Genomic DNA, 21,771 nt, shown 5'->3' with positions numbered 1-21,771 from the left:
GAAACGTTGCGCATAGCATAGCGTTCAATCTGCATGTATAGTGAAAGTCACAGGGGTGTGCAGGTGACATGCTGCAATGTAGCGTAGGAGAAAATCTGGGAAAATGGGGATATCTCGCGTGAGGTTTGGAGCGTGCATTATCTGTGGGGATGCGATTTGTGGCGTGTATGTAGGAGACGAAATTCGAAACAAAAACGAAGCAAAAATCAGCGGGTGGGAGAACGGGTCGCTATAGATAGAAAGGTGCATTTTATTCTGATATTATTTACGTAGGATGCGAAAGTGGCGGGCTGAAGGGGTGGCCGGAGAAGGCAAAGCCCCAGGCGAGGAACGAGGCGTGCTAATCTGCACTTCGAAGGACTTCTACTCCAGCCACTTGCTGCCGACTGACCTTGCCTTGCTTTCTTCGCGAGCGACTTCGACGCTTTCCTTGTTGCTCTTGACCACCACCCTCGTCGTCTGCCCAGCTTCAACGTTCATCGCACAGCTCGTCTTTGATTCTGTTGTTCATCTATCAACGAGTCACTACAGATGGTATCGACGCAAACAGTGGTCACAGCTCCCTTCGACCGCGTTCCCAACGAGATCATTGAACATGTCGGTTTCTTCACCGCAACCCTAGGCCCCCCTGGTCCCCCAGCCGACCTTATTTCTCTCCAGCTCGTCTCTCGCCGCTTCGCATCCACGCTCTCCACGTCCACGAACCCGCATCTCTACGTCCTGATCTTCAGGGCCAAATTCGATGCCGAGGCTTATTTCAGGAGGTTGGGGCCCGAGGCGAAGATCTCGGAGAACGTGATCAGAGAGCTGAAGAGGAGGTTCACGCTGTTGACGAGGTTTAGGAGGCTCCAGCATTGTTTCGTGCAGGTACAGCAGATGCAGACCACGAACGCGCCGATCCCGCGCCTCCCTGGGCATGGGGCTATTCCGAGCCCTAGCCCAACCGCACCTGCCGAAGGAGATCACCATACTCCTGCTGCGAGTGGAAGTGAGAGGGAGAATCAGAGCGAGAGGAAGGGGGACGGAGACGGAGACGGAGACGAGGATGGAGCGAAGGCGACTTTGAAGACGAAGGAGATGCTTTGGATGGCGTATCTCATGATGCTCGAGAACGACGGACTGAACGAGCGAACGCTCAGGAAGTATGCGAGGCTCGATATTTGGCTTCGTAACTTTTGGTTCGATCCCGAGGGGGCGAGCTTCGCTACGTATGCTATCAAGGATAATATCTGGCCGCCGGACTCGGAGTTCTCGACGCTGGCGATGTGGTTGTTCTGGTTCCTGCTCAAGCCAGGTATGTTGTATCTCTTTCTATAATTTCGTTTTGCGATGTTAACCTGGGCGATATGGCAGAGGAGTATTTTGTCCTCGACGAACAGACCTTCCGCTCCGTCGTCAGCATCCTCAAGCTTATCGCGCTGGGCGCACACAAGGTGAGCATCTCCTGTCCTCGAGAACGTTTATCCTTTTCTCTTCTCTCTGTGCTTTTCTCTCTCTCTTGGGCTTCTCCTTGCTTCGCGCCCTATCATTCTCTCTATCTTCCATGCTACCGTGCGTAAATTCCTGTGCAAAACGGTCGAAATGAAGCGCGTTCTCGCGTTCTGCATTTCGCCTTTCTCCGCATTCGTTTTATTTCATTCTACTCGTTCCCTTCTAGGCGCAGATCATCGCGTTCGCGGTCTCCGTAACCGCCTCGTGTGTGCGAGTAGGCGGTGTGGGGCAAAGCGCGAGTTCCGATGAACTCGCGGTGTCGTCATCCATTGTCGTCGCTTTGAACCGACGTTATTTCATCTCGTCCTCCGAAGGCACGTCTCTGCGTGTTCCTCGAGATCGTTGGCGTTGCGAGCACGAGGACGACGGGCGTGATTACTTTGGAGATTAATTTTTTGCTTCACTATTTCGTTGTTGGACGTCGGCGTCTTCCGTGCATAATCGCCGTGCATCACGGCTTCTGCACAAGTTGTCCTATCGCTGTTATGTTTTCGCCGTTCCTGTTCGTCTTGCATGCGCGCATCGCGATGACGATGGTCGCGAGACTCGTGGACGTTCCATCTCGTCTCTACTACGCGGCGTCTCCCGCGCCCGTCGTTCGCTTGATCGCCGTGTCTTCCAAACAACTCGAGAATTACCGTAACGTTAAACAAACGTTAGGACAGGCACTCATCCTTTCTCGGCTGTTAACATTGATGTTGACATCGCTAAGCCGTGTCTTGAGCTTACGTGCTCTCTTTTATGGGGATATGTAAGTAATGCCGCCGGTAATAATAACGGCAGTACTTACTCACATAGGCCCCTTCACGCCTCCTCTTTCATTTTTCTTCACAACACACTCCTCGAGAGTGGATTGACGGAAATGAAAAATCCAAAGGTCCTCATTTTGTCCCCGGGCGATTGCGAGCCCCGACCTGCGTTCTCGTATCGTGCGGCGAAGATCTGTCGTAAAGCGCGATTCGGTGGCATTCACACAATACCTTCGGGTGTCTTGTCAAAGATCGCGATGATTCGGGTTGCGTGTTCGTGGTCGTTGAGTGAGGTCATTCGCCATGCGAGGTGTGCGTGGATTAGGCGGTTTCGTGGGTTTGTTTAACTGCGTATCGATGGTCTTGATTCGATACACACGATGGAGAGTGTGTAGAGCGAATTGGAGTTCGTGAGCGTCGGCCACGTTTTTGTGCGCTGTTTGGAGCGATTGAAGTTGACGTGACGGCTTGCACTCATATACATTGACCCACGATCTCGGAATATGTACGTCCTGTGCATTTTCGAGGGTTTGGGGCTTTCTGTGGTGGATGTGTTTTGTGCATGTTCATTCAGCTCTTTGAGGAGCTCGGAGTATGAGACGACAACGCGGGAGGTGGTGATTCACGCGCGGGTTCCGTCAGATAGTTTTTCTGAACGATTGAACAGAACGTCTCGCACGCTCATCTCTCCTCCATAATGTGGCATTGCCTCGATTTTATTTCTCGCGTGTCAATATTCTCCACCGTTCCATATCATATTTTATACATATTTCTTTGGCCTCCGAAAATCGCCTGAAATTGCTCGCTAACCCACTCCCTCCCATCCTAAACAGTACCCAGTAACCCAGCCCGAATGGATCGACTTCCTCCCCCCATCCCCCCTACGCAACACCACCCCGACATCCTACGCCTCCTACCCCCCGCTCGTCGCCCCGCCTCTCGCCGCGCCCGCGATCCTGAGCTATCTCAGTCTGGCGCCGAAGAGCGTGAACAAGGCGGACACGTTCAAGAACAGCCCGTTGGCGCCGAGTGGGATATGGCAGGTTTTGAGGGAGGAGGCGTTGAGTCTGGAAGAGGAGGATGCGGAGGTCGAAGGTGGTGATGCAGAGAGGGAGGGAGAGCGAGCGGAGAATGTTACGGTGGATAAGGGAAAGGGGAAGGAACATGAGGAGGGGGAGAATGGGAAGCAAGTCGCAGAAGGTATAGATACTACCGCCACCGCCGCCGCTGCCACCACCACCGAAAGAGACAAGCCGGTCCAGCAGGAAGAGAGGCAGCTCGACTTCCACCACGTCAAACTCAGCTTCGAGTGGGAATCGGAATGGAAACGGGCTCTGAGCCTCGCGAAGCGCGGGCCTCAGCTTGGTTCGGGCCTCGGGATGGGTCCGTTCGGAGGAGTTGGGCCTGGGGGCCCTGCCGGCACTGGTGGGTTTGGATTGGGCGGGATGGGACCTGGGCATGGGGGTGGGTTTGGTATGGGAGGACCGGCGGGGGTGATGGGAGGGCTGGGTGGTGGATTTGGCGGGATGGGTGGTGGTGGATTGGGAGCGGGCGCGGGCGCGAATACGAGGGCGCAGGAGAGGGAGACGGTGAGGCCCACTGAGGCGTTCAGATTAGGAAGTTTGGAAGGGGTTTGGGAGGGACTTTTCACCGTGCGTCTTCTCGTTATCTTATTTTCTCTGTCTCAAGAAAGAAAAAGCTGATTTTAGATCGCTTTGGTAGTACACGGAATTCACGGCGTACGCCGCACTCCTCTCCGGCGCCCCTCCACCCACACTTCACCGTTCGCTCGTCGCTCGCCATCAGCAAACCTGGAAACTCCGCGAATACCACCTTCTCGGTCCCGAAGAACCGAACGAACCCCAGAGCGGCAGCACGGACACGAACACCAACACGAACACCAACACCGCGAACGTACCCGATCGGTACCGCCCGCTCTCGATGGGAGACCCGCTGAGGGCGCATTTACCTACGGGAGTGGATATCAGCGTCGTTGGTGGTGGGCAGGAGAGGTTGGAGGTGAGGGAGCCGGGGAGGAGGGGGATGTTGGTATATCATAGGTGTCCTGGTTTACCGTCTGTGCCCACGACCGACCCTCCGAATCCTTCGACATCCAACGCGTCGCCTCCACCCACTACCACGCAAGACGAAATCGAGCCGGTCGCACAGCCCGCCTATCAGCGCCGCGTGCGCGAAGTGCTCATCACGGGCGAAGGCCACTCCGCCTGGGGCCAGTTCAACCTCGTCGGCCGTGTGCGGCCCTACGACGGGTTCGTGAGCTTGAGCAAGGAGTATCTGGACGGGGACCGGGGGAAGTGGTTGTATCGCGGGTTTTTGGTGGGAGATAAGTATGGGAGTTTTACGGGGAGGTGGAGGGATACGTTGAGCCCGGCGGCGGTGCCGGGGTATGAGGGGTGTTTCTTTATGGGGAGGAGGAGGGGGTGAGGTGGGTTGGTGGGTGAGTGTAGAGGGGAATTGTGCGGTTTGTTGTGATTTTTGAGTTTGTCGCGGACTGTTTGATTCTTTCTTGATTGTTTCTTTCTCGGGTTCGAAGGCCTCGTCTCTTGATATGGTATGCTGTCCATCTGAGTTTCTTTAATCTCCATCCCCATGCTTTGGATTCCTTTCTTGATTACACCCCTCCCTCTTTTCGGGAGCTGCCGTGTTTGCTGCTGACTTCTTTGTCTGTTTTTGTGTCTCGTCGTTACTCGCTCTCCGTCGTTGCTCTTTTCTTGCTTTTCTGTCACATTATCTATCCCACCTTATATCTCCCTCTCTCCCTCCCTCTCTCTACCTCTCGACTCGCGAACTCGAACTCATTCTTAGGATCTCTGTTCTATAGTCCATGCTTTTCATGTGCATTGTTTGGTGTCAATCTGTACATTTCCGGTCTCGTACGTACATACATACATCTATCTCGTCTTCCTCCCGTCTGCGCCCTCGTCCTCCTGACTTCGAGAGTCGCACGATAGGTCATGTTTCTTGATGTACACACACTGTAGGTAGTGTATGAGTATTGTCGATAGTCATGCCGTCGATGATCGTGTTTTGTTCGTATTCTATTCCCGTTACGTTGAACACGGCGAGTTGAGAGATATTTTTGCTCAGCCTGAGTTTGTTCCTTCGACAGATTGAACGTTCGAGCTCTGGATGCAACATTCACTGAGAATAGGGGCGCGAGTCCAACAACAGTTACTCCATGTTGAATCGCAGATAGCAGCCACAAAACCGAGTCGTCCCGAGTCCCTTGTTCCTTTCTCAGCTTCACATACATATATAGACCTGAAGTAAACTCAAGCTTACGGAGTCACACGACGCCCTTCTACAACACCGTCGACTTTCCCTCCACAAGCAGCCCCATCCCCATCTCGAGCTCTCACCAGTCCGCCGTCCGAACTTGTTTCGCTCCTCGTCATGTAGCGCGTCCGACATCGGAAGGGACTCCCCGCAATAATTGCCACGTATCAGACGGGGTTTAGGATGCAAGAAACACGTGCGAAAGAACACAATTTCGTTTTACTTTTTCGTTACGTGCTCCGAGCCCAATTCGATTCCGAATTCAGGTCGCGTAAGTTTCCGTGAGCTCGAGTCGCTGAAACGAGACTCATCCTCGCATCCCCAACTTCGCGAGGTCGTGTGCGCCTCCTTTCCAACTCGAACAATGTCGGCCGGTACCCAGGAAGGTCTGCGATTGCGAACGACAACTGCAGCAGCAGCAGCAGCAGCGATGAAAGAGTCGAGTTCTCCTGTAGCAGAGCCAGAGAAGGAGAAGGAAGAGGTCGTCTGGGGCAAGACGCCTAGCGGCCAGGGTACGTCCTCCTCATCCCTTATTCTTTCGCTCAACTTTCAAACGCATATACTCATCGTCGCGTCCAGTCTTCCGCGTCCCGACGACGCACGACGTCGTGACCGCGCTCCTACATCCCTCCCACCCAAAGTCGCACCTCGACATCCTCAACCTCCTCCTCCTCGCCCTCCAGCTCGTCCTCTTCTGCACCACATCCGGGACACTCCGCAAAGTCTTCTTCTTTGCGTACTTTGCGTTCTGGCGCGCGGCGTACGATGCTGGCCTGGGCTATGTGTTGACGAAACAGAGCAGGAGGAAGTGGATCGTGAGGGAGGTGCAGAGGATGGGGTGGTTGGATGGGAAGAGGAGGCCGGAGGTTAGGGAGTGGATTCGGAAACAGTTGGTTGGGAAGATGGGGAGCGATTATAGTTTCGATGTTGGTGTTTTTTTTTGTTTCTTTCTTTGTGATTAAAGTGTTTCTCATGAGATGTGTATAGGAACTCCCACTGGAATATAACGCCTGGTTGCTCTTCCGTCAAGCAGTCGATATCATCCTTATCAAGTACGTCGATTCACTCCCGTCCTTACGTCTTGCTCACCCCCTTCTCTTGTACACAGCGACTTTCTGTCCTTCTGCCTCTTCGCCTTTGCGTGTTTCCGCGTCCCGACTGGCTTGTCCATTCCGGTCCATGTCTTGAGGTATGTTCTTCTCCCATTCTTTAGTTTTTGAAGCCGATGAGGTGCATACTCGCTGTGATAATTATGGGGAGAGCACATCTCGACCTTCGACCCTAACGTGTCGGGTCCATGTACGTTATACGACGTCTTGCGTACGCGTCGTGGCGAAGCATCCACACTGAGTACATACGTACTCAGATACGAGCTGGGAGCGTGCAAAGGGGCAGAAGCACCCTAGACGCGTATATGTACGTGCGAGCCCTTATGAGACGCGTTCGTAGCGAAGCGAAATGAAGTATCACAATTATTATTTCTAGACCGATTCAGTCGAAGTGGTCGTGTGCCACAGCGGGCATGCTCCCATAGCGTGTTCGGTCGCCACACCCTTGTCCTCTCCATATACACCTCTCTCGTATTCTCTTGCCTCTTAACCTCCGTATCCAAACGAAGAAATCAATTGACTAACCATTTCCCTTCTCCCTCATGCTCATCTCATCCCCACCATCCCCTCTCCCTCCCTCTCAACCCCTTTCCCCTCCATAAAAAACACAGATGGATAGTAGGCACGACCCTTATCGCCTTCAACCTCTGGGTAAAATCCGAAGCACACCACGTCGTGAAAGATTATGGCTGGTACTGGGGCGACTGTTTCTTCCAGCGGGGCAACCTTGTTTTCGACGGGGTTTTCGAGTTGGCGCCGCATCCGATGTATTCTGTTGGTATGTCTCTTTTCTCATATTTTGGGTTTCTTGACTACGGGTTTGGAGATTCTTGCGGATGGGGCTGAGTACTGACGATCTTTTTGTTTTTTTTGCGTTGGCTCGATGGGTAAACGTACAATGAACGCAACAGGCTACGCATGGTTTTACGGCCTCTCGCTCATCGTCGGCTCTTATCCCGTCTTGTTCGTCTCCATCGCGGCGCACGCGGCCCAGTTCGCGTTTTTGGTGTGGTTCGAGAATCCTCGTGCGTACTCTCTCTCTCTCTTTTATCCTGGACAGTTTCCACTCCTAATTTCGGGATTGATAACATTTTTCTTCGACTTGCTGACTTCTGGATCCGAATTCGTATTCCATCGTAAATTATACATATCCTGCTCCACCAACGCACTAATGAAACACAAACGCAAACACAAACCCACGCAGACATCGAACGCATGTACGGCCAACGCAAACCGCTCGCCGAACGCGTCCTCGTCCCCCGCCGCTCGCGCACGCATAAATCCCAGTCTTCGAACCCTTCCTTATCTGTTTCCACCTCTGTGTCTACCCCCGTTTCCGGATCGGCTTCGGTTTCGGTGGTTAGTTTGCCCGCCACTGCCACAGGAGGGAAGAACGAGAACGAGGTAGAGAAGTTGACGGAGGTGGAAAGTGGAGGCAGTGGTAGTCCGACGAACAGAGCCCGGTCAGTCTCGGACGCGACGAGCGCGAGCGCGATGTCGACGCCTAGTGCGACGGAGGGGGATACGGCGACGGAGGAAGATGAGGTGGAGACTGAGACGGAGACGGAGATTGAGTTGGTGGGGACGAGTACTACCACGACCACGACTACTACTTGCATGAAAGAAACGGCGACGGGGCTCGAGATGGATGAAGGACTGGGGGGAAGTAAGGCAGGGAAGGCGATGATGGGACGGAGGGAGAGGAGCAGGAGCCCGACGACGACGAGCGGGCATGATTTGATGAATCGGTATTTTAGGAACGATACGATCTTTTTGAAGAATTTGGATATTTTCCGGTATGTCTGTCTGTCTTCCTCCCCCTCCTTCCCCTCCCTCCATACACTCTGCCTCACCCATTCTCGACTCCTCAATTCCTCCCCATCGTTTCGTCAGACTGATCGCCTGTCGCCTTTTCGTGATCCATGTAGCGCAACAGACTTCATGCTCATCCTCCTCCTCTCCTACACTTCTCTCCTCTTCTTCCTCCCCTCCTCCCCCTCCTCTTCTATCGTCCTCCACGCAACGCACGCCCTCGCCTGGTGTCTCTTCCACTCTTTCGGACTCGGGAGCGTGCTCCGCGCACAGAGCGAGGGCAAGTTCCTCGTGAGACATTATCTGAAACATTATCATTATCCGACGAGTGGGGCGGGGAGGAGGTATGGCGGGAAGGAGGGGAGGCTCGGGGAAGGGATTTATGCGGAGGGAAGGCATGGGGAGGGCAGGCATGGGCATGGGCATGCGAGGGACGATGGGGCGGGAGAGGGCGCGGTTAGGGAGGCGTTTATGAATTGGAAGGTTGTGTATAATTTGAGTATGTGTATGACTTATGGTGCGTTTTGTCATTCTTTTTCGTTGTCGTTTTAGTTTGCGTTCGTCGCTTCGATTTTGGAAAGCTGATTTTTTGTTGTCGTGGGTTGGGTGGATAGCGAGTTTCCTGGGGCTAGTGTGGAACACGTATAGGTTGCCTGTCGATTGGACGGAGGGAGATGAGCTGTTGAGGCATGTTATGGGCGTTGTGCGTGTTTCTCTTTTCTCTTACATTCCCCTTCCCCTTTCTCCCTCACTCAACCCGTCCGCTTTCCACCTTCGCCCACGTATTTCTTCTCTCCGCCTTCAAATGCCATGAGAACTTTTACTAAATGACCGCATACACATATATTACAGGCGCTCGTTGCGTTCCACATGTGGGCCGCGAAAGAGAGCTTCGAGGTCCTCGGAGTGTTCGGCTGGTTCTACGGCGACTTCTTCATGGAGGACTTCCCGTCCAATTTAGATTATTCTGGGATTTACCGGTGCGTTTCTCTTCTCGTCTCCGTCCAGCCGCTCCTTTCCATTCTCTCTTGTACCGTGGTTGATGGGGCTTCTCTTTTTCTGGTGTTGTTATTGGTGGTGGCGGTGATATCGAATGCTCGCGAATAGGTACCTGAACAACCCCGAGATCGTCGCGGGCGCCGCGTTCTTCGGTCTTGCGCTCATCAGCGGGAGTAAAGTGGTGTATACGCTCGCCGTGATCAGACATCTGAGCTACTGGTGGTTCCTTCGGAACGTGGAAAAGTGCGTTGTCTCCTCCCGTCTCCCGTCTCGCCTTTTCGCTCGTTCCTTTCCCCTCGCTCATCAGTCGTCTGTACATCCTCCCCAACAAACAGCCCGCACATGCGCAAGCTCTACGGCGACTCGCTCCGTAAAGACGCCGGCTTCGTGAAAGTGATCAAGAAAGTAGCGTCCAAGAACGCGCGGCTGCTCGAGCGGCGCGCGGGCAGACTGGGCCTCGGACAGATCGGACAGGGCCCAGAGATGACGAGGGTGGTGAAGGTGGTGAGGGAGGTGAGGGGGAATCTGGAGAAGGTGTTTGAGGAGACGGCGGAGGTTGTGGAGGAGTTTTTGGCGAAATGTGAGTTTTTCCTCTTCTGTTTCTGTGCATGCGTGACTTCGTTTTAGAGGAGAACATGGAGGAGGAAGGCGCTGACAAGCGGATTCTTTTCGTGGGGATGTGTAGCCCGGTCGAGGATCCCAGAGGTGATGCAAGACACGAAGTTCCTGCTGCAGCAATCCCGAGAGAAACTGGTCATCACGTACGTTTCATTTCTCCCCTTCCCTCCCCTCCCCCTCCCCCTTCCTCCCTACTCACTAATATAACTTGAACACAGACGCGTGGCGAACGACCTCTCCTCGTACGAAACGGACAAGTACCGCGCTACGATCCTTTCCAACTCCGACTCGAATGTCACTTTCGACTCCGACTCCGACTCTAAGCGTTCGAACGCGCCCAGGTTCCATCTGGGAGAGCCGATCAGGGTGCAGTGGCAGGCTCCAGAGAATCATTCGAGGAAGGATTGGATTGGGATCTACAGGGTACGTTCCTTCTTTCTTTCCCAGATATCGTCTTGCACACCCCACTCCTTTTTTTTTTTTGACTTACACTCGATGTATATTATGCATTGGAAAACAGGTCGGCGCGAACCAGTCGAGCCTCGTCACGAAGACCTCTTCACTGGGCATGTGGCTCCCCGTGCACGACGAAGAATGGGACGGAGACGTGCCGATCGGGATCGTGGAGGGAGGTGCGAAGGATACGCCGACGAGTGGGGAGGTCGTGTTTAAGGGGGATAAGCTGCCGTGGGGAGTCGGGCGATATGAGGTGCGTTGTTATCCGTTAAAATCGCGGATTGCGTAGACACTCAACGGTCAATGGTCGGGTCTGTGCGTTGATAGGTTCGGTACCACCATGATGGGAAGTATAATGTCATGAGTCTGGACGGGCCGTTTGAGATCTACGGTGCGTTTTGCCTTTCCTCGTCACCCCTCTCATTCCCTCTCATTTTCCCAAATGACTAACTGTCCGTATTTATATAAACAGTCGACCAGCCCCAAAACCTCGACTTCGCCTCCGTCCGGTCCTCACTCATGCGCATCGTCCCGCTCTGCCTCGACTCGGACCCGTCGCTCATACCTATCTCCTGCCGTCCCGTTCTCGCCCTGCCATCTTCGTCTTCTACCTCTGCTTCTACGTCTTCGTCCTCGGGTACCATCACGGAGGCTGCGAACATCATGTCTGCCCCGAATGATGATACCTCTCCTGCTACCGCCACCGCCACCGACACAGACACAGACGCTCAATCCTCCTCCGCATCCGCATCCGAACCTACTTCCCCCACCTCCCCCATACCCGCCTCCCCAACCTCTCCCTCCCCCGACTCATCCTCCGCCGACCCAGACGACTTCCGGTTCTGGTCCGAAAAACAAGCCAAACGGATCGCGCGCGCGATCAAACAGGCGTTCGGGGTGGAGTACACGCCCGAGGTGGTCATGGCGGATGCGAATTTGAGCGCGTTGGCGCATCGGGTGTTGGCGAGTCGGGAGGTGTTGGAGGGGTAGGGTTGTGGTTGGTGGGGGTTAAGAGAAGGAGGGGTGGGAGATTTGATATAGATGGTTGGGCGGTCGGACGGGGACTGGATGGTTGGGGGAAAAAAAGGGGTCCAGTAGATGGATTCCCCCGGTGATTTTTCTTTTTCGTATATACCATATACATATCTCACGACGGAACGCGCTGACGATGAAAATGACGATGAGTTGACGATCAAGAGACGGGATTAGAGTAAGCCTATGTTACTGTACATAACTTGTTAGCGAATCCTCTCCGTTCAAGAACAGGTTTTCGCTATGATATTTCACTGGGATATATTTACTGGTACATACATGGATAGTTTTCGAAATCTAGGTTTTGGGCGGTACTGACTCTGGGGACGGGCACGAACGCTCTCGAACCTCTGGGGCTCTTGTCATGATACTACGTATGTGTCACTGGACTCATCATCAAACTCGGTGGGTCTTACTTTTGTACTACATCATCACCCTCGATTGTTTTCGTGGTATGGAAGGCGTCAAAGCCATAGAAACACTGCGCATTGACGGTGTGTACAGCACTTAGACCGGGTCCGGCCAATGTGATGGCCTGTTCTTTCGTGTGTGCAGCGTGAACTTGCCGCTGGCTCCCCTGTCTCGTATTCTCTGTAGGAAGTACTGTAACTAACTTGGATGAATGGGTTGTTCGAGCTCTGGGCCACACCCTACCCGCACGCCACATGGTTTAAGGGAATGATGGCCGGCGGCTGCGAGGGAAAGAAGGTCGGGTCGTCAAGACGATATGTGCTCAGCTCGGCTGACATGCGCAGGAACAATCGCCGGTCCTTGCCAGCCGCCACCATCGAGAGTGGTGCGTATTGTCCTGACGCAGCTCTCAAAGCCATCTCGGGAACAAATGTTCGCAGTCTAACGTATCTGAGCCGAGATATGCATATGTTCTCCTCTTTCTGACGTTGGTCTTCCTTTCTCTTGTCTTTTCTCTTTCTCTCGTACTGACATATCCATCCTACTCCCTTTCTCGGTCGATACTACCTCACTCTGGACGCATTGACTCTCCTGGAATACTTACCTCCATACAGCATCCCGACTTGCTGTACAACTTGAATCACCTCTGATCATCATCTCTTTTATCGCCCCGCCCCGACCAAGTTTGCTCCTGGAGAGCGCCTGTCCCACGTCGATTGGGCCTCTTACTTTAACTTCCTCTTGACGAGGAAGGACCTACAGTTTTATACACACGATACCGTTCGACTCACGGTGGCTCGTTCTTGACAAGTCGGTCCCTTTAATAGGAATCGGCTGCCGCCTGGACGAGGAATCTTAGTTATGGGTGTTGTTAGAGGGAGAGGTAGGGATCGAAGGCAGGATGCGACGAGTACGAGCTCGAGTTCGGGCTCATGCTCCACTGTTAGTGCTACTTCTTCAGGTGTGTGCCATTCGTTTTTGTTCTGCCTTGGTATGATCATGGTTTTCTCTTTGTTGGGCAAGTTGCGTCCGGTGCTTGTCGGTAGCAAATCGTGCTGCGTTGGCTCTCCTCTCGGATGGTGCGAGTCTTCGCTCGTCATCTGGACTCTACGTGGGTATGCTGCTACAAAGAGTAGTCTCGTGGACCGCACGGAGCCATCATGTCCGACCACTCTACACTCCTGTATCGTTCAATCGACGAAGAGACACACACTTGTGCATAGTATATGCGCTTGCGTCAATTCAGCCTGTGGCTGGACACGTCTCCCGTCTCCACAGAATCCTAGTCCTCCAACGGCTGGATCCATGCGTCGAACGTTGCACTGTGGCATACGCGGTCGCCAGACGCATACCCGTCCGCTTCTTGTGCTCGATACGAGTCTATGCGGTAACCACGCGATGCGGTGTTCTGTGTTCTGTGCTACGTCCAGGCTGCTTGTACGCATGTGTCGCACGCTTACCATTTCCTCTCGTTATCTGCAGGTTCTACCGCGTAAGTGATTCGGACTATCCGATCGATGTACTTAGAGACCGTAGAACTAACAATAGGATGTATCTCAATATTTAGTACCACGACGCCTTCATCTTCATCTTCGTCAGTTTCTACCGCGTAAGTGATTCGGAGTATCTCATCAATGTAGACCGTCGAACTGAATAACAATATGCTGTCACTCAATAGTGCTGCGACGTCTTCGTCTTCGTCGGTTGCTGCCAATCTGCTCGTGACATCGACGTCCGAGTCGAGGTTCGTTCTTTCTTTTGCTGCGTACCGGGTCAAAAAAACGTTGATTTTTTATGGTTGTGTGCTTGTGTTTGTGTGTAGTTCGACAAGTACGAGTACGAGCCTCTCGACCTCCGTTTCGATCACGACGTTCACGGATGGAGGATCGTTCACGAGCACGATCATCTTCAATGATCCGCTTTCCACGGGGACCGGTATCGACTCTGGCGCGAGCGATGCTAGCTCTAGTTCTACGTCTACTTCTTCCGCGTCCACTCCTACATCTGCATCCACCGACACCGCTGGTACGAGCACGAGCACGAGTATATCGTCAAGCTCGACCTCGACCTCAATTCCTGTGGCTTCTACCCCCGCTGGCCTCAATGCGTCCTCCACTACTTCATCATCGTCTTCATCGTCTTCGTCATCGTCATCTTCATCATCGTTATCTTCATCGTCATCTCCATCGTCTTCATCGTCCACGACATCATCTTCGTCCTCTTCTTCGTTTTCTACATCCTCAGTCACGACCTTCCCTTTCTCATTTTCTTCTTCCGCCGTCTTCGGCACCCCTGCTCCCGCTCCTACATCCACGCAAGTAACTCCAACGTCTTCATCAACTTCTATCGCGGTGGCTTCGAGTGTTGCGGGGTTGGATGCTGCGTCGTCTTCGTCATCTTCGTAAGTCATGAATGCTCGTTCATCCGTTCTATTTTGCTCGTCTTCTTGTATCCTCGTCTTTTCGTTCTCTCGTCTTCACACCGCTCACATATGCACACATTCGTAGCACATCCATCATCTCAACCCAAAGCTCGCACAACTTCGCCTCGACGCCGACGCCGACGAGCATCGACACAGTAGCAACAAGCTTGGTTCACAGTGTCAGTGTCAGTGCCAGTGCGTCTTCATCTGCGGCGGCGGCGGGAGCGAGTGGGTCGAGTTCTGTGAATGCGGCGGATTCGGGGAGTTCGATGTATGTTCTTTCGTCTTACTTTTTTTTCTTTCTAAATGCACTTCTTCTGGCACCCTCGACGTTTCTTTCTTTCTTCCTACGAGAAACGCACTCATACTCGACATCTCATCCAGCTCGAAACAAAAAGTCGCAACCATCGCCGGCTCCGTCTCCGCCTCCATCGTCATCCTCGGGCTCCTCCTCTCCCTCCTCTTCTTCACCCGCCTCCGACACCGCCTCCCTTTCTTCTCCTCTCGATCTTCCCCCTCCTCTTCCTCTTCCTCTTCATACCCCTCGTCCTCCTTCCGCTTCAAATCCATCATATCACGCATCAGACTACCCTTCCAGCTAAGATCCCTCGGCTCCCGCGTGAAACTTCCTTTCTTCCACGCCCATTCGCATGCAGGCTACGGTTCGACCGACGAACGCTTCCTCACCGAAAACTTATGGACCCGGCGCGCGAACTCGCCCTCTGGATCAGGGGGATCGGGCGCGCACGGGCGATCCGGCTCGGATGGTAGTAATGCGAGTTTTGGGTCGAGGGACGTGCATCACGGTAACAACAACAACGTCCTCACCACCACCACGTCGAACGGGAACGGGAACGGGAGTGGATCGCAGCCGATGATGCAACAACGGACACAGACAGGGACAGGGACAGGACCAAGAATGCCTTCCTACGTCGGTCTTCCCCCCCTCGCGTCCCTCCCGCAGAAATTCCAGCGAGACAGTTCGATGTCGGGTCCGAGCGCGACGGGGAGCGCGTATTATGAGGGTTCGCCGAGGAATACGTTGCTTGTGAACGTGCGGGGGATGGATGCGAACGGGAATGCGAATGGGAGGGTGGCGAGTCCGTTGTTGCCTAGTCCTGCGTTTCCGGTGAGAGTGAGGGAGAGGGATAGGAGGAGGGCGAGTGGGATTTCTGTGGAGATAGTGGGTGGGCCTGTGTATGGAGGGTATAACGAGAATCCATTCGAGGATAGTCGGAATATTCTCAACCTCGACGCCACCGCCACCGCCACCGCCAACGCCGATCCATTCGCGAACCCACCTGGGACCGTACCCTTCTCGTACTCACAGCAGCAGCCCTTGTCATCGTCATCGTCATCGTCGGCGGCACAGGGTAGTGCTAATGCCCGACGAGAAACGAACACCTCCCTCCCCTCAGCCTACGCCGTCCTCGGCCCCACATCCCCCGCTCTCTCCTGGGATCCGATCCCCATTCCATTCGAAGCCGAAGGACGCGCCGTGCCGTCTACCTATTCTGGCTCGATGTACGCGCGGGATAATCATCTGTCGATATCGAGGCAGAGCTCGAGGGCGTCGACTTGGTCTAGTTATAGTGGGGGTGCGGGTGCGGGAGGAGGAGGAGGAGGAGGGCAGAACGGGAAGACGAGTCCGGCGGGGGATAGGGTTATGCCGGTTTGGGATGAGGTGGCGGTGAGGAGGGGTGTGTCGCCGAGCAGAGGGAACGCGAAAGGGGAGAGCGTGTATGGGGGGATCGGGGCGGGAGAGGGTCAGGGGCAGAGGAGGGTTAGTCGGATGACTAGTGGGGGGAGCGGGGATTATGAGGTTTGGAGAGGGAGCGATGTGTCGTCTGCGAGGGCTTTGTGAGCCTGAGCTTTTCGGGTCAACATACATTATTTGTTCTTCGTCTTGAATGAGCTTCTGATTCGTACTTATCCTTCTTCGTTCTTCGTTCTTCTCCGTCCCGCCTCGTACGTGTCACATCCATCCCTCTAGCCCGTCCCTCGTCCCCTCCGTTCCTCACTCCTTGCCTCGCACTCTCGCCCGCTCGCTTACTCACCAACGCTGTATTCACCTGTGCTCGTCTCGGTGCTGTATTTCTAGTCTCAGTGCTCGCCGCTCGACTGTCCTGATTCGCCTTTACTTACCTACCTGACTTCCTTTCGTGCTTACTTATCATTTTCTTCTTCTTTCTTTGTCACTACTCCTCCTCTTCGTTCCTCCTTTCGCTTTTCTACTTTGTTCGAGTTGCCTGCAGCGTACATATATATGTACATACTATCCGGTCATTTACTCGCTAGGTCACGCAGGACTTGTACCGTCCCTTCTTTCTTAACTTCCTGTCATTAACACTTAAGGATATAGTTACAGCTTTCAACATGGAATTCAATATGCATATTAGTCCTAGTTCTTCGTTGTGAAATCGTCAATGCTGATCGAGTTTGCTCCTGGTATCAGATCATGGTCTCGAGGTTTGCTGATTGTGTTGGATGGTTCTGTATCGGATGGGTCGTTTGGCGGGTAAGTTTGCAGTGCTGTGATGAGCGCGACAATTGCGCGGTTGGGTAACTTAGATGCGAACAGGCCAACATAGTAGACAGAGAATATGGCCTGTTTACAAATACAGCGAGCCAACACTACTACTCGTACAGTTTATTACTCACACCAGTCGTTCTTGCCTTGACTCAGACGAGAATACTCTCCGGCGGTCCTAAATAACTCGGCTGCAAGCCTCCCGTATCTATAGTAGGTGTATACATGAGAATTTAGTATCGAACCAAGTCGATGAATAGGAATCAAGCGTACCGATCAGTATTTTCTGCAGGACCACCGCCGGCTCGATCATCCACACCTAACGAAGAGCGCGAAAACACCATCAGCCCTCTATCCCACACCAAACTGCTTCCATAGGCCAAAGGGCAACAGATACATCGACTCACCGTCAGCGTATGCGCCCCCGGCCACACACCCTCCCAAAACTCGTCCCCTCCCACCTGCACCAAAGCATTCGCCACCCAGCCTTGCCAATCCGGAGGTTCACCGCCTGGTGCTGCAGCGGGGATGGGGTAATAAGTCCTCGGGGTCTGAGAATCGATCTGGGTGGCGATAGCGAGAGGGCGGTCGTCGCCGTTGGCGTTGAGAGAGGGGGAGAGGTTGAGCACGACGGAGATATTTCCGGATTGGTCGATGGAATTGAAGGTGTAAAAGGAGTATTTCCTGTACACGAATATTAGGAGTATGAATGAGCGATGGGGAGCAGGAAGGATCGAAAGGTAATCAAAGTGAGAAAAGAAAGAGGGGAGACGTACAGGCTTGGCCCGGTACCCGCCGTGTAGTTTGTCTCGTTGTTCCCTAACCTAGGCCATGGTGTGACTCCACTCAGCGTCCTGCCATAGTTCGGAATCTCAGTCCACGCCACTTCACCGACGGTAGTGTTGCTCGTTGCATGGGCGGCTTCGATGGAAATCGCACCGTCACCTTCCACAAAGCCTATCCGGGACATGTCAGTCAGTTCAACCTAGTAAGGGTGATCACGAGTCAACATAGATACAATGCGAGGAGAGACACACCAGTAAAATTATCAGCCGGCATCGTATTGTTCGCCGTCACCGTCAGCATGACCTGGCTTGTGGGGCTCAGAAAACCCGGCGTTTCCTCCGGCGTCGCGGCATTGAACCAGACCGTCACATTTTCCGTGCTTCCTTCTTCTACACCACTCCAATCCACATTCAAAAATACTCTCTGCTCCATATTGTCTGTCGATATGTTGCCACTGAATGAGCTTCCAACAGGGCTTGCGTCTGATGAGTTGTTAGTGGATGTTGGAGGGGAGGAAGAGATGGACAGCCAGGATGCGTTAGAGGTGACGATGAAAGTGAAAGGTATGGATCCTCCCATGCTGATGTCGACGAATTTGTTGCCAAAGGGAGTGAAGCGAGTTATGGTGATACTCGGTTCTGGACAACTATAACCTTGAGCACACTGATAGGGCGAGTCACCGGGCCTTGTAGTCGAAACAAATCATGAGTTTTCGTTCTGCGCCATTGGACAAAGAACATAGAACTACGTACCAGGTACCCATCGTCCCTTCTGGTGTTATGCGCATTGCGCCGGCGATATTTGGTTTTCGAGAGGAGACTCTCAAAACAGGAGGCATCCTGGATCATATTATATATATGAAGAAGTAAAGGCGACAACGGTGAGCTCACATGTTCTGCGTCGGTTCCTGCCAGTAGCTGTAGTCGGTGTGGGTTTGCGCCATCATCTGGTCCCATTTCCCTGACCATATAAAAGCCGCCTCAGTCCAGATGTAAACACCATCCCGACGAGAAAAAAGAGAACGAACCATCCAACAATCCATGGTACCACTCCTCCAAGTCATAGTCTACCTCAAACAGGTTCTCCACTGTGTCCGCATATTTATTCGCGCTTAGCCTAGCCTGCATCGCCCTCATGTTGTTGACGCCGGCGGAGATCCACATGTTCGTGAGTGTGAAGCCAGCTTGTACGGGGTGATAGAGAAGTTGGAAGAAGGAAGGCTGGGCCTCAGACGGGAGGGAGTTGTAGATGCGGGAGGCGGATTCGTTCATGGCGGTCCATGCGCCCAAGATCGTTTCAGCTCTGCAGGAGACAAGTAATGCCCCACCCAGTGATCTATCAGTCAACGCTAGATGAGAGAGGAGAATAACGCACTCTCTATAGTTGATGAGACTGAATGTCGTCGAATTGATCAACTCGGGCTTGATCCTAGCCAGCGCCATCGTCATATTCGCCGATATTTGGGCCACTTCGTCCGCATCCTCCGGGTTCAGACTAAATTCCCGTGTGGCCCAAGAAGAGACGAAAGTATTGAGATTGTTGAGGTTCCAGACAGAGGAGTTCCAAGCGAGGGTCATGAAAAATTCGATGGACATCTCGTAGGGTTTGAGGTCTCCGACGTTGAGAATCCAGATGCGGGTGGCCTCGCGGTCGACGGCGAGAGAAAGCTGTTCGTAGACCTGTATTGTACCCAAACCAATTAATATATAGAAGTATCATAATCTGGAATGTATGACATACCTTGGAAATCTGGGTACTCTGGATCCACTTGTAGTCTCGAGGAGGTCCGACCTGGACGATTTTCGCTTCAGACTTGACACATTCGTTGCATCACAGAGTTAATACTATCATACGCACAAGGTCATACTACAGCAATAAATATTCGTCAGTGCTTCGCATGCAATCGAAAGGGAGGGCAACATGCGGACTGACATGGTAGTACACTCCAGCGCCACCCGTTCTGTTCCTCTCGCTCGGCACAGGGTACCTACGTACATTTCCCCAGCTGATTGCCTTGTGTCAGGGTACTGCAGTCGCGCATTATCCAGGAAGAATGAAAACGTACGTATCGTCAGTCCAGAGGAGTGTAACGTCGTCAGGTACGGTCATACCATCCTCATAGTATCCTTGGACCTCCTGATCTGTTTGGGCCACATTATCAGCCTTTCAAAGAGCATCCGTTCGATGGGATGCTCACAGAGACACCACATTTGCGGAATGGTTGCCACGTTTGTGTCATTTCCGTACACATCCTGGAAGATGCCCCTCTGGTCCGAGACTATCTTCTCCAACAGCTGCACATTCGTAGACGTTCCGAGTGGCACTACGCGAATTCGGATGCGTCAACTCATTATTCGTTCAGACATAGCCGAAAAATCAAATGTACTCACAATCGCCGTCGCCACGCATTCCAATAGTATATAGGGTCTCGAATGGCTTTGCCCGTTCGACGCCTTCAACCCAGAAGTTGTAGATGTTCTGCGAGTTCGTCGCGTAGTCCCAAGCTGTCCCATTGCCGAAAAGAGACCACTCGACAGGAATGCTGCGCTGCATGGGCTCTTCGTGGCTTGATCCATGAAATGTTAGATGTAGATCGGTATCAGCGCAGTGCATGGCATATTCACCTTGTACCCATGACTATACCATAGTAATCTGCAAGAAATTGATTTTGAGGGTCGTCTACGCAGAATGCACTGGAAAACAGCAGTCAGCAAGAACGAATTTCCTGTGGCTAATAATGCGTACCTGCTCCATTGAGCTGTGCGAAAGGGATTTCTTCAGTCTGAAAACATGTGAGTTATAGATATCACATACCGGGCCAGAGGTAATTCGCCTTCAGCCTCAGCAGCAGATCAAACCTGTTTAGTTATAATTAGCACTGTACAACTGTTACAGTAGTGATCAGAGCCATACAAGTTCGTATAGAAGGAATGGTTGAAAGGTGACCCAGTAAGTAGAGCCCCTGTTCCATTGGTGAATTTGTCTGCCGCCCAGTTCTGGAGGGCGGGCTGCTCGTCGTTGAGGAACAGGCCGCGGTACTTGACTGTGGGGCCACTGTGAGAGCAACCCGACGGAACGACGAAGAGCTCGGAGTGTCGAGTCACTGGGACATCGGCCCACCTATCAAGCACATTACAAAATAATCAGCCCCAAGTTATCCTACGAAGAACATGGATAAACTGACCAATACCACGGAGAAACACCTAAAGAGAGACATCAGGGAGATGGTCAGAATTCAGGGCAATCCCTCTGATATTATGCTAAATGGAGCATTATCGCACCAAACTGTTCTGAGTGGTCGTAGAGCGCATATATTGTCCCCCGTTTGTCCGACCCGATCATCACATACGCTTTCGAGAGCCCAGGCAGAGGGTTGTCGACCACCATGGTCATGAACGCCTCCCATTGTCCATCGATCGAAGATACGTCCATATTCGTATGATTGACGATGGCAGAGATGAGTGAGGACTGGCCGAGTGTTCCGATGATGATTGGTGGTATGGTGGCGAAGCTGTTGGTGCCATTCGAGAACGATGATGTAGTAGCATTAGCGATGCTCGGAGTGGCTCCGGTGACCTTTTGGATGTCGCTGACGAAACTCAGAGAGGCGAGCTGAACACCACCCCAGTCATCAGACGAGAGGAACACGGGAACAGCTTGACCGTCAGAGACAATGGAAAAGGAGGAGGAATTAGAGGAACTTTGGTCGAAGTATACGCAGGTACTCTGGCCTATAGCGCTGGTACCAGCGCATGAAGTTAAGAGAAAAAGGAGGATTTGCGAAACCGTTCGCAAGACCATGGTGGCTGATCTTCAAAAAGCTGCGAGATCAGCATTCGAAGGCCTTTTAAAGTGAATAGGGAACATCCACTTGATACTCCCCAATAATATCGCTCTCAGCAGGCGTTCCGTTAATAGGTCCTGTGACTAGAGACTACTCTCCAATGCGGCCGATCCTCGGACCGCCGAGTGTGCTCAACATAGCGGTCTTTCTGTGTATGATGGAGAAGTAGGGAAGTCGTACGTACCAGGACCGATACACGAGACCATGGTTATGTG

The 21,771-nt window shown here is 53.0% G+C and overlaps 4 protein-coding genes across 4 annotated transcripts; 3 read left to right on the top strand and 1 right to left on the bottom strand.

The window, feature by feature from the left end:
- The first annotated feature begins 375 nt into the window (after positions 1–375).
- STEHIDRAFT_126161 (uncharacterized protein) lies at positions 376–5,308 on the top strand. The gene is made up of 4 exons (XM_007310734.1): positions 376–1,294; positions 1,354–1,433; positions 3,074–3,892; positions 3,963–5,308. The coding sequence occupies exons 1-4, from the start codon at positions 532–534 to the stop codon at positions 4,683–4,685; spliced, it is 2,385 nt and encodes a 794-aa protein (XP_007310796.1). The 5' UTR covers positions 376–531; the 3' UTR covers positions 4,686–5,308.
- A 578-nt stretch (positions 5,309–5,886) lies between these two features.
- Positions 5,887–11,871, top strand: STEHIDRAFT_126160 (uncharacterized protein). The gene is made up of 17 exons (XM_007310733.1): positions 5,887–6,049; positions 6,117–6,463; positions 6,525–6,589; positions 6,646–6,726; positions 7,258–7,424; positions 7,558–7,671; positions 7,851–8,442; positions 8,575–8,975; positions 9,073–9,161; positions 9,311–9,438; positions 9,566–9,700; positions 9,793–10,037; positions 10,143–10,218; positions 10,294–10,498; positions 10,596–10,784; positions 10,859–10,922; positions 11,004–11,871. The coding sequence occupies exons 1-17, from the start codon at positions 5,902–5,904 to the stop codon at positions 11,519–11,521; spliced, it is 3,564 nt and encodes a 1,187-aa protein (XP_007310795.1). The 5' UTR covers positions 5,887–5,901; the 3' UTR covers positions 11,522–11,871.
- A 1,263-nt stretch (positions 11,872–13,134) lies between these two features.
- Positions 13,135–16,260, top strand: STEHIDRAFT_163058 (uncharacterized protein; the record flags this gene model as incomplete). The annotated part of the gene is made up of 7 exons (XM_007310732.1): positions 13,135–13,189; positions 13,457–13,466; positions 13,542–13,583; positions 13,653–13,718; positions 13,797–14,375; positions 14,482–14,667; positions 14,781–16,260. The coding sequence occupies 7 exons, from the start codon at positions 13,135–13,137 to the stop codon at positions 16,258–16,260; spliced, it is 2,418 nt and encodes an 805-aa protein (XP_007310794.1).
- An 818-nt stretch (positions 16,261–17,078) lies between these two features.
- On the bottom strand, positions 17,079–21,513 carry STEHIDRAFT_172836 (uncharacterized protein; the record flags this gene model as incomplete). Its single annotated transcript, XM_007310731.1, has 21 exons — positions 17,079–17,134; positions 17,200–17,245; positions 17,334–17,610; positions 17,703–17,883; positions 17,964–18,397; positions 18,465–18,551; positions 18,603–18,672; positions 18,740–19,014; positions 19,087–19,391; positions 19,453–19,503; positions 19,570–19,578; positions 19,645–19,717; positions 19,778–19,853; positions 19,910–20,035; positions 20,103–20,278; positions 20,337–20,405; positions 20,458–20,470; positions 20,527–20,570; positions 20,626–20,832; positions 20,897–20,915; positions 20,994–21,513. The coding sequence occupies 21 exons, from the start codon at positions 21,511–21,513 to the stop codon at positions 17,079–17,081; spliced, it is 3,114 nt and encodes a 1,037-aa protein (XP_007310793.1).
- Between the last annotated feature and the right edge of the window lie 258 nt (positions 21,514–21,771).

The sequence above is a fragment of the Stereum hirsutum genome (genome assembly GCF_000264905.1).
Source record: "Stereum hirsutum FP-91666 SS1 unplaced genomic scaffold STEHIscaffold_21, whole genome shotgun sequence".
NCBI classification, from domain to species: Eukaryota; Fungi; Basidiomycota; class Agaricomycetes; order Russulales; family Stereaceae; genus Stereum; species Stereum hirsutum.
Note: the sequence above shows the minus strand (reverse complement) of the source record. Positions and strands in the feature narration are given on the sequence as shown.